Source organism: Mya arenaria, chromosome 7 (genome assembly GCF_026914265.1).
Source record: "Mya arenaria isolate MELC-2E11 chromosome 7, ASM2691426v1".
Classification (NCBI taxonomy): Eukaryota; Metazoa; Mollusca; class Bivalvia; order Myida; family Myidae; genus Mya; species Mya arenaria.
In genome coordinates this window covers 10,974,499-10,991,335 of record NC_069128.1, presented here as the reverse complement: position 1 = coordinate 10,991,335, position 16,837 = coordinate 10,974,499, and the positions used below count along the sequence as shown (strand labels likewise).

The window sequence follows — 16,837 nt, the reverse complement described above, 5'->3', positions numbered from 1 at the left end:
CATCTAAGACATTGTCAAAAATCATTTAGCACCAAAAACCTTTTTCTCTGGTTATGCACTATTTCACTCTTTCATACCAAAATTGCAGAAAAACAGCAACATTTTATATATAAAAAATACTATACTTTGAGTCAGTGTGCTAACCAACGCCTGTACAGTCAAGGGAAAATGAGGACACGGACAACAAAACCTCGCTATCGTAAGGAACCATACTCACATAAAAGGATACCTTAACCATAAATGCTTTTTTGAATCGCGTTTCTAACGCTACTCAAAATTGAGGTCGTCAAAGACATTAATTGAGCATATATCAGCATTTGTTGAAGGGTTCCAGCCGTCAGTATCTTACTTTTAACACTTCTTATGATTTGCCACACTTTATTTCGTTATAGATATTACAAAAACATGAGCGAGTACCTTTCAATATTGGGTGCAATCGAAGGCGTTCGGTGGCTTAATGTCCCTTAACCATTTCTGTCGTTTTACGATTTACCCATTGAATTACCAATAATTAGTGTCAGTCTTTTTTAACAACTCCAGTATAGTACAAACACTGGCCGCAAAGAAAACACTTCAATTTCAAAATTTATTGCGAAAGCAAAATTATTATCTATGCTAAGAAATGAATGTATAAAATCGATAATACGTTTGCGCATAAAATCATATACATGTATGTTTTTTGTGATAAGGCATAATGATACTCGTGAAATATAACATTCCCTTTTTGGTCCAAAATTAAAAGCTAATTAGTATATTTATAGTTCAAAAGACGAGCGTTATTGTTCCTTTGAGCATATATAATGGCTAAAACTATTGCAGGGAAAGATAAAACAGTTTAAGATTAGTTCAAAGACAATGGATTTCAAATTAATATACAGTGGTGTTTAATTGAGCTTTCTGCAAGCTATTAACGCATGTAGTATTTGTTCCATTGTAAGATAGCAATATATTTAACAGACTGAACACTAATCGCTATTTTCACAAGTCGCGTTGCCACGTGTGAAACATTTGCTTATTGTGTTTACCAGGTGAAATATATTGCAATCTTATACTGATACAAACATTTTTTTTAATCTCATGCATTACATTAATCAATGTTATAATTCATTGGTATTTGCGCAAAATTCCGGACATGAGGTTTCTGATTTTTTCTTGCAAGCATAGCGTTTTCTTCAATGAAACGGACTAAAACCAATCAATCAGTGAGGTCATATATATATTCGCTGTTCGGTGAGTTTATCAGGATAGAAGCCACTGTTATTTTTCATTGAACCACCGAAGAACATTAAATAAAGCGAAGTGCATAGTTTTGATTAGCAGAATGATGTTTGTCCATTGGAGATATTGTTTCGTTTCAAAAGCATGAAAAAGGTCATTTAAAATGTTAATAAAGCTTTATGCCACACCGACAACGAGGTATTTAACAGCGCTTTGAGATAGTTATTGGCTTAATGCCACTCAAACTGCGATTTATTTAATAGCACTTTGCAATGGTTAATTCATGAACAGCGATTTGAACAGCGCTCTGCGGTAGTTAATGGCCCAGTGCCACATGAACTGCGATTTGATAACAGCGCTTTGCGATAGTTATTGGCTTAATGCCTCATAAACTGCGATTTATTTAAAAGAGTTAATGGCTCAATGCCACATAAACTGCGATTTATTTAACAGCGCTGTGCGATAGTTAATGGCTCTATGCCACATAAACTGTGATTTATTTAACAGCGCTTTGCGATAGTTAATGGCTCTATGCCACATAAACTGCAATTTATTTAACAGCGCTTTGCGATAGTTAATGGCTGTATGTCACAATTAACATAACAGCGCTTTGTAATAGTTAATTGGTCTATGCAACCTTAACTGCGATTCATTTTAGAGCGCTCTGCAATCGCTAATGGCTTTATGCATCATGAACTGTGTGTAATTTAACAGCGATTGTGATTGCAAATGGCCCTATGCTATAAACACTGCGATTTATGTAACAACGCTCTGCAATAGGTAATGGCACTTTGCCACATTTACTTATGGATATTAAACAGCGCTATGCGATAATTAATACATTACATTAGACTCAGTTTTACACTACGATATATACATTAGTGCACATAACCAATTCCATTCTAAAAATAAGTTTACACACTTTAACCATGTAAAGACTTTAAAATAAAGCACACTTGATTTTGGAAACAAAAACGACAATTATTTTCAATAAAAAATGTCAAAAATGACACTGTACATGCGAACAAGCAACCGGAACGTAGCAATATAAAAAGCGGTAAACAATATATAAAAACATATGACATATTATATGGCACATTATTTAGTATGAGTATTTTGTTAATACCCAGATCATGTCATGAATTCCTTTGGCTCTGTATTGATTGCATAAATACATCGTTAGTCAAACACGACTTCAAAACGTTTATCGGGGGCTGCAAATCTATCTTATTCGACCTTTTTAACTATTTTCAATAGGTCATTTATTTAAAACACTTCAAACACAATCTATTTCTTTTCTATTACATTGCCATTCTTACAAGTGTTTTGAACTACTTCTTCCAATACACCTTCTAGATCGTCATACTTATTAATCTTAAACGAATCCCGTTTACTTGAAGCCATGCTTTCCACTTCGCTAGGATCGTCCATATTGATTCCGACTGTGATTACTCTTGCGCCCTTATTCTTAATATTATCAGCAGCAGCAATAGTGTCATCTTCGTTGACATTGCCTGTACCATCAGTGATAACAAATACAATATTCTCGGCATCATATCTGTCCCCTAAATCTTCAGTGGACAGTTCATCGACGACCCTCAGTGCGCTAGCGGTGTTTGTGTTCCCTGGACGGTAGCGAGCGTACTTGACTGCGTTTTGGATTATATTCAAGCTATTGTACCTTCCCAGAGAGAATACAATCTGGACTTCATCGCTGTATGTAAGAAGGGAAAAACGGTTAAAGCTGTCCTTGCTGCTGAACTCTTCAATGATATTGTTAATGAACTTCTTGGCTTGTTCGAAGTTTTGTGTACCAACGCTGTCTGAGCTGTCAAGCAGGAAGAAGATGTCCTTCACCGAAACGCACGCTGAAAATAGACAAACATTTGCATAGATGCGATATTTTTGAGCCCGTTAACCTGTCCATACCAAATATAAATTCTTAAATAGTTTTCACCGAGTTGCAACAGCGGTAAGCCCCTATTGATATGTAATGTCTGTTGCCTTGTATCGTTTTGACTCTTGATAAGCATTTTCCATGATCATTGTAGCTTTATACAGGAGATTGGTTGAAGTTCAGGATACTAAGCGTGTTTCTGCTGTTTTCACATATGAATGGAATACATTCGTGACAGGAAAGTATCTTAAATATGCAGCCTAATGGTATATCAGTATTTTTCGTCCATGTATTTGTATATACACTACAGGTAAACTGACATTGGAGTAAACTATCTCGTATTTTTTAATCATCTTCATGTTTATCATGTCGCATAATTTTGTTAGTATTATAAGTTACAGGGTTAGTAGATGACCTTTTTTTTGGAGACTAGTATACGGTGCAAAAGAAACCATATCGAGTGACAGAGAATATATATCACGTCGACAACCTGTTTACATGTTTAAAGTTTCATTTATTCATCGCGATATTCATTGTAATTGGAAAATAGGCGCCAGTTTGGTACGATATAAATTTGGTGACCCGATATGTTTAATATTGGGCCACCGCGTGACCAGTCCTGGTCCAATTGCGTTGCGTTATTTATATTAGAGGCGTGATATATTTCAATTCTTGACACGACCCTTCACCGACGCATTCCACAAACAAGCATTTGCGAAAAGAGATCGTAAATGTCTGGAATAAATTTCAAAACTTATGATATATACATTCACTTTACTTTTGATATACAATAAGATAATTTTACTTACATTCCTCACAGTGTACCCCGCGATATCCCCTGCGGCATTCGCAGAAGAGCCCGTTAATTCCTGGTACACAAACTCCACCATTTCTGCACGGATTCTCGTCACATACTGAAGGATCTGGTGGTAAAAGTTATTATAAATCATATAAGCGATACCGTTAAAACGTTTGTTTGCAGTGTTCTGTTGTTGAAAGATGACTTTACAATTTCTTTAGTTTGCGGGCAGCAATTACTTTTACGATTAAAGGATAACATAAGTTAATCAGATGGTGGATAGACTGTATATCAATACTGAAAGATAACCTAACATGTTAGTTGATGTTAAATGATGTTACTTAAGCTATTAAGGGATAGTAATATGTATTTGATGGTGGCATACATATCTAGACTCACAACTGACACAGTCTTCTAGGTGATTCTACTTTAGCTATTGTGAAGGGGAAAGTAGTCGTTGACTGATAATGTCATAAATAACAAAACTATAAAATAACACTCTCCTCTGCATGTATTCTAAAGGGTTCAACATTGTAAAGGGCAAAATAATAGCTTATTGATAAGTTCGTAAATAGCTTAACTACCAAATGAGAAATGTCTCTGTATATGTTCTCAATGTTTCTTGAGACATTTATATAGTTATAGCCATTGGAAGTAGCATAATTAGCTAAACCACCAACCGACACACGCCTCAACATGAATTCTTAATGATGTTACTTTAGCTATTGTTGAGGGCAGAGTAATGGTTAACTGATGCTGTCCTAAACAGCTAATCTATCAACTCACATTCCCCTTTACATGTATTCTTAATGATGTTACTTCAGCTATCGTGGAGGGCAGAGTAATGGTTAACTGATACTGTCATAAATAACTAAACTATCAACTCACATTCGCCTCTACATGTATTCTTAATGTATGTTACTTCAGCTATCGTGGAGGGCAGAGTAATGGTTAACTGATACTGTCATAAATAACTAAACTATCAACTCACATTCGCCTCTACATGTATTCTTAATGTATGTTACTTCAGCTATCGTGGAGGGCAGAGTAATGGTTAACTGATACTGTCATAAATAACTAAACTATCAACTCACATTCGCCTCTACATGTATTCTTAATGATGTTACTTCAGCTATCGTGGAGGGCAGAGTAATGGTTAACTGATACTGTCATAAATAACTAAACTATCAACTCACATTCGCCTCTACATGTATTCTTAATGATGTTACTTCAGCTATCGTGGAGGGCAGAGTAATGGTTAACTGATACTGTCATAAATAACTAAACTATCAACTCACATTCGCCTCTACATGTATTCTTAATGTATGTTACTTCAGCTATCGTGGAGGGCAGAGTAATGGTTAACTGATACTGTCATAAATAACTAAACTACCAACTGATAATCGCCTCTACATGTATTCTTAATGATGCTATTTCAACTATTGTGGAGGGCAGAGTAATGGTTAACTGATACTGTCATAAATAGCTAATCTACTAACTGACAATCGCCTTTACATGTATTCTTAATGAGTCTACTTCAGCTATTGTGGAGGGCAAAGTAATGGCTCACTGATAATGTCATAAAAAGCTAAACTACCAACTGACACTCGCCTCCACATGTTTTCCTAATGATGCTACTTCAGCTATTGTGGAGGGCAGAGTAATGGTTAACTGATACTGTCATAAATAGCTAATCTACTAACTGACACTCGCCTCCACATGTATTCCTAATGATGCTACTTCAGCTATTGTGGAGGGCAGAGTAATGGCTCACTGATAATGTCATAATAGCTAATCTACCAACTGACAATCGCCTCTACATGTATTCCTAATGATGCTACTTCAGCTATTGTGGAGGGCAGAGTAATGGCTCACTGATACTGTCATAAATAGCTAATCTACCAACTGACACTCGCCTCCACATGTATTCCTAATGATGCTACTTCAGCTATTGTGGAGGGCAGAGTAATGGCTCACTGATAATGTCATAAATAGCTTAACTACCAACTGACAATCGCCTCTACATGTATTCTTAATGATGCTACTTCAGCTTTTGTGGAGGGCAGAGTAATGGCCCAATGATACCGTCATAAATAGCTAAACAACCAATTGACACTCCCCAATACACGCATTCTTAATGATGCTACTTCAGCTATTGTGGAGGGCAGAGTAATGGCTCACTGATACTGTCATAAATAGCTAATCTACCAACTGACAATCTCCTCTACATGTATTCTTAATGATGCTATTTCAGCGATTGTGGAGGCAGAGTAATGGTTAACTGATACTGTCATAAATAGCTAATCTACCAACTGACACTCGCCTCCACATGTATTCCTAATGATGCTACTTCAGCTATTGTGGAGGGCAGAGTAATGGCTCACTGATACTGTCATAAATAGCTAATCTACCAACTGACAATCGCCTTTACATGTATTCCTAATGATGCTACTTCAGCTATTGTGGAGGGCAGAGTAATGGCTCACTGATACTGTCATAAATAGCTAATCTACCAACTGACACTCGCCTCCAAATGTATTCCTAATGATGCTACTTCAGCTATTCTGGAGGGCAGAGTAATGGCTCACTGATAATGTCATAAATAGCTAAACTTCCAACTGACAATCGCCTCTACATATATTCTTAATGATGCTACTTCAGCTATTGTGGAGGGCAGAGTAATGGCCCAATGATACCGTCATAAAAAGCTAAACTACCAATTGACACTCCCCAATACACGCAATCTTAATGATGCTACTTCAGCTATTGTGGAGGGCAGAGTAATGGCTCACTGATACTGTCATAAATAGCTAATCTACCAACTGACAATCGCCTCTACATGTATTCTTAATGATGCTACTTCAGCGATTGTGGAGGGCAGAGTAATGGCTAACTGATAATGTCATAAATAGCTAAACTACCAACTGTCACTCTCCTTTACTTGTATTATGATGCTATTTTAGCTATTGTGGAGGGCGGAATAGTTGCAAATTGATATTGTCATAAAAATTAACTACAAACCTCTACATGTCTGCTTGATGATGCTATTTGAGATATTGTCCAGGCCGGAGTAGTCGCTGAGGATGTAGGCGTTCTCTGAAGCAGGTTTACTGGCTATTTCATTTAGCTCTGCCGGGTCAAATTCACCGATTCCGACAGCGTACACATGCACTCCTATAAGAAAGCGTATCATGTTTTATCGTATCCGATGGTCAAATAAGCTAGTAATTTCCTCAAGACATTTGTTATTAGTGACCGGGTTTTCAAACCTTCAAGGTCAAACAGGATGTTTGCATTACCACCATCGATAAGATATTTTCGGATAACAGTCGAAACTCGCTATGTTGAACTCTGTTATCTCGATGTTCTGGTTATGTCGAACGTTTTTTTGGTTTAGTAATACATTTTTGTATTCCGGTTATATTGAATATTCGTTATCAAAAAGTATTTCACGAGGTTCCAACGAGTTTTGACTGTTTTCCTATACACATTAAACCTTTTAAAATGATTCCAAAATTATATGGGGTCAACAGGTGTTAAAATTTCACATTATTGTACACCTTAATTGAAAGCATTCAGTTGCATAAGGTTAAAGTCATACTGAACCAAAACATTTTACGCAAATATTGATAAATATTGAAAAAATGCAAATGGACTCCCTGTTAAAGAATACACTTTCTGAATATCTTAATCTTGAGTTGAATGTAGATATAAGTTAAATGTTTTATTTCTATATTTTAGCAGGACGCCATTACAAAGAATATGTGAGCTTTTATTTATATCCAGTCTTATTCCGTACGTTACAAGTTTTTGAAAACATTATATAAATTTCATGATATACATTATAGAATATAGAATAAAGATGAATACATTACTGACCTTTTTCCTTAATGAGGTTTGCCTCGATAAGGGTCTGGTCAGGTTGAACATTGGAGACACCATCCGTAATAACAACAACTGAAAATCAATAACCAAACTGAATGTATGTCAAATCTCGAATATGTATTGGTGTTGATATTTGAACGATTATTGAATCTGTCTCTATCGATTTCTGACGGTGTGTGTCTGGTTGAGTGTTGGGCCTTATGTTAAGTAATAAATTTAATATTTACACTCATAGTTCGTTTCTTTTGATAAAAATAATTCTTTCAATTGCGTTCATATTCCGATGATGGCAACATTTTCGGAATACCTCGGATAATTCACAAACGACGTCTCTGATGGGTAAAATGATGTTTAATTGCGATTAAATATAGCAGACGTTAATGAAACAAGAGACGTCATTGACGGTCTCGCTATTCAAACAGCCGAATGATGCTACTACGTTAAATATCCTTGGAGTCGTTATTGTTAAGCGTTGTAGTTAGATTATTCTAAAAATATTTTACAAATAAGAAGTGTAAAAATTGACATTGATCATTTCAGAATTGCTAAAAACATTTGCGTTTATCATACAAGAAAAAAATGCTAAACAATCAGAATGTAATAACACTTGTTTTAAATATTTGCTCTTGAAAATGTTTTGTTTGTATTTCGATTCCAACAATGAACACATTGAATTAAACATACGGAAGTCCTGGATGTCAGATCTATCGCCGTTGCGTCCATTGAAGTAGTGTTCCCTAACAAGCCTGAGGCCCTCAGCGGCGTTCGAGTTACCATATTCATAGCTGATTCCGGCAATTGCGTTCTGCAGCTTGAATAGGTCATCGTACTTGCTCATGAAGAATCCGTGCCTGTAAACAATCATCATCATCATCATCATCATCATCATCATCATCATCATCATCACAATTATCATCACCACCGCCCCCGCCGTCGTCGTCGGCGGCATAATCATCATCATCATTATCATCATCATCGTCATCACCACCGCCGCCGCCGTCTTCGTCGACGGCACCATCATCATCATCATCATAATCATTGTCATCATCATCATCATCATCATCATCATCATCATCATCATCGTTATCATCACCACCGCCGCCGCCGTCATCGTCGACGGCATCATCAACATCTTCACTACCATCATCATCATCATATCATCATCATTATCATCATAATCATCATCATCATAATCATCATCATCGTCATCATCATCATCATAATCATCATCACCACCGCCCCCGATAGGGTGATGGTTATCGTTGCGTAGTATAAATAAATGTTTAATAAATGCTTGAACTCGACCAAAACCGATTGGATCGAAATTAATAATAGTTCTAGGAATTGTTTCCTGTAACCGAAATTAATAATAATCATTGGGCATACAAATGTATTTGATTTTCAAGGTTCACTACCTGCTCTTGGAGCTGTATGTCGCCAAACCGATCCTTGATGCATCTTTGCCAATTTGCAGATCGCTAACCATGTTGTGGACAAACTTTTTCACTCGCCTGAAGTCCTTGTGTCCGATACTACCGCTCGAATCCAACAGGAAAACAATATCGGCTCTCGCGTTACACGCTGAAGAAAATAATCGATATTTTTAAGTGTTCATGCAAAAGCCCTTGTTATCGGCCCTCGCGTTACATTCTGAAGAAAAAAATCGGTATTCTTAAGTGATCATGCAAAAACCCTTGTTATCGGCCCTCGCGTTACATGCTGAAGAAAAGATCGATATTCTTAAGTGGTCATGCAAAAAACCTTGTTATCGGCCCTCGCGTTACATGCTAAAGAAAAAACGATATTTTTAAGTGATCATGCAAAAACCTTGTTATTGGCCCTCGCGTAACATGCTGAAAAAAATCGATGTTCTTAAGTGATCATGCAAAAAACTTTGCTATCGACCCTCGCGTTACATCCTTAAGAAAAATTTAGACATCAAAAGGCCGAACAAAGAAACTACACAGAAAATATACCTGACAAACAAAAAAAACCCATAAAAAGCTACTCACTATTCTCACAGTACCGTCCGGCATATCCTACACCACAGTCACAATAGAAGTCACCACCTAACCGCTGGCACACTCCACCATTCCTGCATGGGTTCTCAGCACAAAGGTTCTCATCTGTAACACAAAAAATCGTTTGAAATAACAACGAAAGTTTGGTTTAGGCTTCGCGTTTGGACTTAAGAGATTAGGTGCTCTCCTATGCTAGATTAAATCCCCCTGCACTTCCTGTTTCGCAGGCCGTTTTAAAACAGTGACCACCAACATGTTTTAATAATTATCGACACCTCTAAATTTCATCAATATTGGTACAACTATTGGTCAACTTCATAAAACACATTCACAATTAAAACGGTACCTCTTTTATCGAAAAGCAAGGTAGAAAAAAAAATTCTGCAAAAGTAAGGAAACACGTCAGTTATTTGTAATTAACGTCTGTGAAATGGAAGGGCTGATATTCGAAACGTCGTTTACCATTTGTCAAAAAAGCGAAGCCAATTAAGTAAACATTAAGGTCTTAACGTCAAGTGGCTCATGCAAAATGGACATTATTTTATCACAATACAAAAGACCAGAACATTAAAAAAGATTTATGTTTTACCGTCACACATATATTCAACAACCCTGTCAGCAAGATCGTCCATCTCCTTCCTGTCATCAGCAAACATTGCGGTCTCTCTGAAGGGAATTGAGACGCTTGACTCGAGGTACTCTCTCTCATTTGCTGTCAGTCCTAGGCCTGGAAAAGAATCAAGATTAATCATTAAACAAAACGTTTACTAAATTTTGAAATCAATCGTGACCCCTTGTTGTATTTTTGTAGATGGTCACCCAAGGAAGCTTCCTGTGAAGTTTCATTGAATTTGGCCAGGTAGTTTCAGAGGAGAAGTTTTTGAAGCAATTGTTGACGGACGGACTGACTGACGGACGGACGGACGGACGGACGGACGGACGGACTGACGGACGGACGCCGGACAAAGACCGATCACAATAGCTCACCTTGAGCACTTCGTGCTCTGGTGAGCAAAAAAACAACAAGAGTTTCAATTCAATCCGATTAGCTATATCGTTCTTAGACCTTGGATACCATTCGAATATTAGTAAAGTCATCAGTACTTGTACTATCGGGTGTTTTAATCCACTTACGGAATAATGCAAAAACTACCAAACTGTATTTTGAAATAGGGACCATCTAACAAATTAGTTTATCGTGCACTCGACATTTCTTGTTAAGGTTGTTATATTTGTGAAAAAAATGAAGGAAAAAATGTTTGGCAGATTAAATTCGGCTCCTGGCCTTTCTTTTTCAAGCTTACGATACGTTGTCGTACGTTGATAAACCCGTTATTTCTAAGCTTTTAAACTTACCAACGCCGAGTATTCTAGTTCCTTCAAGTTTCAGTTTGTTCGCTTCAGTCAGGATATCCTCTTCTCCTCGCATGCTCTTCGTAATTAGAATGAGGTAATTTGGTCTGTCTTTGTCTTCACCGTAAGCGTCGAATATTCTATATTTAGCTTTCGCGAGGGCAATCGAAGGTTGTGGATCTCCACCATGTACTCTGGTTAAAACAATGTAATAATAATAATAATAATAATAATAATAATAATAATAATAATAATAATAATAATAATAATAATATTTTTTGTCGATAAATTACAATTATGGATATTGAGTCATATTCGAACATATAAACGATTGTTTCCGTTTGCTAAAGGTTCTTTGTCGACATTGGTCCAATAATATTTCATACAGAGCGCCGCACAGAAAAGAAAATGCACAACACACGTAAAAAACAAAGGCACTACTTGTGAGATCCAAACAGAAAAAACAACAACATGCACAACACACATAAAAAACAAAGGCACTACCTGTGAGATTTGATTCGAATTAAGGAATGTTTTTCATCACGTAAATCGAAGATACACAGCCGTTGTATTTAAATTTTGTATCCACAATATGTTAATTCTCTGTCGGAAACTAACCTCAACCCAGCGATACTTTTCCTGACTGCCTTCTTTGATTTGCCCTGGCTCAGTGTCAGTGACACCTGTGCCCAGTCGGTGAACTGTACCATTCCCACGCTAAATTCATTCTTGTTGAACTTCAACCGCTTAACGACGGAGCGAAGGAAGCGTCGAATACTCTTGAGCTCTTTCCTGGTGACGTATCTTGATGTGTCCACAGCGAATACGACATCACCCTTGGCCGAGCAGCCTTAGATAGTTAACGAGATGAAAACATGTGTTTACTACTATTATGAATGAAATTGAAATGTAAACGGTAGTACAATTTAATAGTAAGTTCTTTTAATTAGCACAACTAGATGTGATTCCGAATAACCTACTTAAATTGTAGGCAATATTTCTAAATATCTGAACAACAGCCTGCTTTAATATATTTGACATCATCACATTGAGCAATTTGCATCAACTACTTTATTACACTTACAAGTATTCTAGTGATGGAGTTCCTCCTAGTTCTCCATGAACTCAATTAGTTTTGGTTTTGGTTCTAAAATCTATAAATCTCTTAGCAAAACTTCAAATGAACACTTTCTATTGTAGTGCCATTTTGTTAACCCCAAACAGCACAGCCATAACTTACCACTGGTTATATAAGTTTATCAAACAAAGATAATAAGTGAATACGCTATTTTCGAATCATGTTTGTTTATAAAGTCACGTTGGTTTAAACATATATATTGTATATAAGTACATTTAGAAAATACATCAATTACATGCATTATAATTATTAAGGATTGAGATTAACTTACGTTGAGTGCAAGTGTCACCGGTGTATCCAATATCACATTCACAGCTGTAGCCGAACGGTTCATTAACACACTGCCCTCCATTGCTGCAAGGGTTCTCCGCGCAATAGTCGTTAGAACCTGAAAACAACCATTCGTGTTTAAGTAAAGCTAAAACTAAACATGTAAAAGCAGAAGTGGAGGTGATACGAAACATCACAAATTTAAAAGCCAAAAATTTCATTCCGTCGTTAAAGTTTGAGAAAGATACTAGTCCAAATCGTCGTATTGAAATATTCCCCAATTATAACAAACGTTATCAGCTCTGTTAGAATGACACCATTAATTTGAATCAATATTAAAACGAAATATATTCGATCAGTGTATTTTCTATCTACAAGGAAAATGATATGTACCTTGGTCGCAGTATGACGCCAATGTTCTATTTACCTTCGTAAAGCGGTCGCAGTATGACGTCAGTGTTCTCGATGAGGGCAGGTTCGTCGTTAATCTCAATCACGTTTAGATTCTGTTTCTCTGCAATGTTGTCCAGCTCGAACCGTTCTCGGAGGTTAATTCCGATAGGTACAATTCTAAAATATCAAGAATATGTACATGATAACATATGCGTATGTAGCCGCAGATCGCGTGCATGGTATAGTTACGCGCTGTGACGCAATACTGTTTATTTCTGTTATTATACTATTTTGTAAGCATAATTATGATATTTCAATAGATGACTTCCATAAGCATTGATTTTACAAATAATATAGCTTCAAAACAAACAAAAATTACTCTTAAAAGACGTTAAATTGAAAGAACCTCTTGACGTCTGCAGTGAATAAAAATTACTGCGCGTCATGACGTTAGTAAACATCATCGCACGCGATTATAAGTGAAATGTACAAAAATGGGTTTTTCTATGTCATTTTTTTTCACAAAAAAGTAATTCAAAGTATGCTAGAAAAACATCAAGCATGTGTGTCCGGTCCGGAAAGATTAGGTCTGACCCTTGGTCACGCTGCGTAGCTCGTAACTAGACAAGCCTAGTTACCTCGAACCGATGTTATGACCCTTCAATCCACACTGTGCCCCTTGAAGGCATTACCTGATTCCGGAGCTGATAGCTTGCTCTGCCTCAGATTCCGCCATCTCACTCTCCGCATCGTTGGTTCCGTCCGTCAGGAAGTAAGCAATATTCCTTGCCCCGGGTCTGTCCCCACCCCTACCATTGAACATCTCTGTCCTCAGAGATCTGAACGCAGCCGCCATGTTCGCACGTCCCCTACTGTAGGAAATCTGCTCAACAGCCCGGACGTTCGTTTCTGTGTCGTCATACGTTCCTGTTGACGTAAAATTTAGTATCTCAATTGATCATGTTGAAAACTGCGATAAATAACAGGGGAGGGGGTGGGGTAAAAAAATAAAGCAGTTTGGTGTTTTTGACTAATTGCATATGCTACTTTTTTAAAGGACTTTCTAAACATTTTAAACTTGCATTGGATTTAATATGAGATTTAGTTTACGGCTTGTTCAACAAATGGTATTTAACTATTTATATGAAAAAGTACAAAAACAAGTACAGAAGTCGAAAGTTTAAACATAAACCCCGTTTAATGACGTAGGGGTCCACGCCAAAGACATAGAACATACAAACAAATAACCACAAACCAAAAACATGGAGATGCTGCAGAAAATTTCACAAACAACACATTACATATAAACACATAAACAACTAGGGGTGTTTATCAAGGATTGTTAGGTACCGCCTTTGTAAAACCGAAAAGACAATAAAATTCGAGAATAATGCACCAGTCAATTGTTACCACGCCCCCCCCCCCCCTAAGTCCGGGGTATACCTACCGGGGATAGCCGGGGAAATTGGCCGTTTTTACCTTCCAGGTGGCCCGCAGTGCCGGGTGAATGCAGCGGTTTTGTCTTCGCGCCAAAAATAGCGGGAAATGGGCCTTACCTAGAGTCCCTGGGGTGCGGGGGCATTTGACAGAGATTTTACCAGCAGTACATCCCCGCAGGGCGGGGATTTTACCCGGGCTTGGCTGTCCGACCGTAAGTCAAAGTCCCCGCAATTCCCCGGACCTGGGGGAGAGGGGGAGGTTACAATTGACTTGTGCATAAATGGTACATACCTAGATGAACTTGGACCATTGCATTGGAGCTGTACTTCATGAACCCGATGTTGACGTCACAAGAATCTTTATTCATTTCACGAACAAGGTGCTCCGAATATTCCTTGAGACGGCCGAAGTTGTACTCCCCGACAGTATTGGACGAATCCAGAACGATAACAACGTCAGATGGTTCCCCGCAATCTATATCAGAGAAGAAAGTATCTTGCTAGTTTGTTTCTCTACCCTTTCTACTTTTTAAGTTTTAATTAAATTTACACTCATTTATGCTGATTCAATATGTTTTTATTACAGACTCCGACAGTCAGATACAAATTTCGTTAGAAACGTTTTGAATTTCGATTCTACCAAGTGTTCGTTATCTCAAATTATTCAACGAGGTACCAACGACTGTCACATAATATATACTGTATTACTATCATGATTGCATGTTATTAGATTTGTACTTGTAGACATGCTATGTAATTCACTTATTCAAAGCTCATGTTGATGTATTATTTTATTTGCAAAAAAATCTTGGTAAACCAAATAATGTTTTTGCCAGGATCAAACCAAGGAGTCATCATCCTACCCTTTTTAAATGGCAGTATTTATCCGGTATGTACACGTTAAATCTGAACTCTTAACAGATTGTCAGCTTTGACTTTTTCTTTCTTTTATTATCCCAGATTGAATTCGGTGTCAATGCCTTAAATTCAGTCATATTATATCACTCATAATAGAACATATCTCAATTCTTTAGTGAAAAGCCGACATTTTTTCTTAAAGCGTTGGTAACGCTTTTATCGATAAAACATCAATTTTTAAACGTAAATATGATAAACTGCAAACTGACATTTTGTCAGTAGTCTTACATTCACGCAGAAATGGCTCATTCAAAGACAAAAACTAAAAATGTTGTCAAATTATAAATTTGTGAGAATGCAGCTTAAAGTGAAAGATAAGTACACATTTAAGTACATAAGTACTTACGTTTACTGCAGGTGTCTCCGAAGAAATCGTCCGGACAGATACAGATGTAGCTGCGGATACCGTCCATACAAACGCCGCCATTTTGGCAGGGACTGCTTCGGCACATGTTGCTATCTAGAAGGACATTATGGTAATGCTACAATCAATGTTGAAATTTCTAAGGTTAATTACTGTTAAATCTTATGTTATGAAAAACAGGGATATGTGCCAGCTTCTGCAAATCTTTGAACATGGAAGTACATTACAGACGTGTTTGGAATCATAATATAAATGAAATAAAATTCATGTAAAAATGTAATATTTGGTCTGTATTACGAGCATGTGAAGTATAAGGGATAGAGTTAAAATATTGATGGTCTGGAAATCAATATGGAAGCAAAAAACAACTTAACAAGAACAATCGGAACTCCTCGGCCTTTTTCCATCGAAAACAACCTCGGATGTATATAGACGGTTTACAATGTCAGGATTCATTACATTAAACAACGCTGCAAGTAGATCGCGTATTAATTTCAATACAGCAGTTTAATTTTATGACATCACTCTGGGGAATCTTTATTATTTATGCAATAATACACTTTACTGACAATTTACTCGATTTATATGTAGTAATAGAAAATACACGTTAAAACACTACACTTAATTAAAACTGTTATTTATTTTTTATGAACTACTTCTTGTGATGTACCGGCAAACACCCGGGGTAGTTTTCCTCAATGGATGGTCGAGGTATTCCGAATGTAATAAGAATTGAAACTAGAAGGCAAATGTATGTATAACATGTAAAGGATTATGAGGCTCTTGAAGGACATGAGGCGAGTGTGTACATATACGGCAATCGCTATACCTACCGTGGCAAAGAGGCTCAATGAGTTTGTCCTTGACTTTAGACAATGACTCGTAATCCTCCGTGTAGACGAGGTTCTCGCTGATTGGTGGAGATGTCAGGCCGACAAGTTCACTCGTCTCGGAGGTAAACCCGACCGCTAAGGTAATGATCGTCACGCCAGCAGCCTTAAATTATTCATACGAAGTTGAGAGTGTTAATGTCAACAGACGAGATGGTGAAAGCAATTATAGACTTTAATAAGAACACCGCAATCACTTGAATGATCTTGTTTTGTTTTCTCAGTCAAAAAACGAGCGATGTCGCTTGTCAC

The 16,837-nt window shown here is 37.1% G+C and overlaps 1 protein-coding gene across 13 annotated transcripts in view; it reads right to left on the bottom strand.

Annotated features, from left to right (window-relative positions):
- Positions 1-572: 572 nt before the first annotated feature.
- LOC128240703 (uncharacterized) overlaps positions 573-16,837 on the bottom strand; it is a 161,302-nt gene continuing 145,037 nt past the window's right edge. For all 13 annotated transcript variants that reach the window (XM_052957450.1, XM_052957451.1, XM_052957452.1 and 10 more), the window contains 16 exons: positions 16,529-16,691; positions 15,678-15,791; positions 14,706-14,888; positions 13,667-13,901; positions 13,009-13,151; positions 12,583-12,699; positions 11,792-12,023; positions 11,177-11,367; positions 10,410-10,547; positions 9,812-9,925; positions 9,215-9,380; positions 8,484-8,650; positions 7,794-7,871; positions 6,936-7,088; positions 3,925-4,038; positions 573-3,086 (listed from right to left, as the gene is read on the bottom strand). In XM_052957450.1, the coding sequence (XP_052813410.1) occupies positions 2,506-3,086; positions 3,925-4,038; positions 6,936-7,088; positions 7,794-7,871; positions 8,484-8,650; positions 9,215-9,380; positions 9,812-9,925; positions 10,410-10,547; positions 11,177-11,367; positions 11,792-12,023; positions 12,583-12,699; positions 13,009-13,151; positions 13,667-13,901; positions 14,706-14,888; positions 15,678-15,791; positions 16,529-16,691 (2,889 nt within the window). In that variant the 3' untranslated portion in view covers positions 573-2,505. The remainder of the gene's footprint in view (positions 3,087-3,924; positions 4,039-6,935; positions 7,089-7,793; positions 7,872-8,483; positions 8,651-9,214; positions 9,381-9,811; positions 9,926-10,409; positions 10,548-11,176; positions 11,368-11,791; positions 12,024-12,582; positions 12,700-13,008; positions 13,152-13,666; positions 13,902-14,705; positions 14,889-15,677; positions 15,792-16,528; positions 16,692-16,837) is intronic.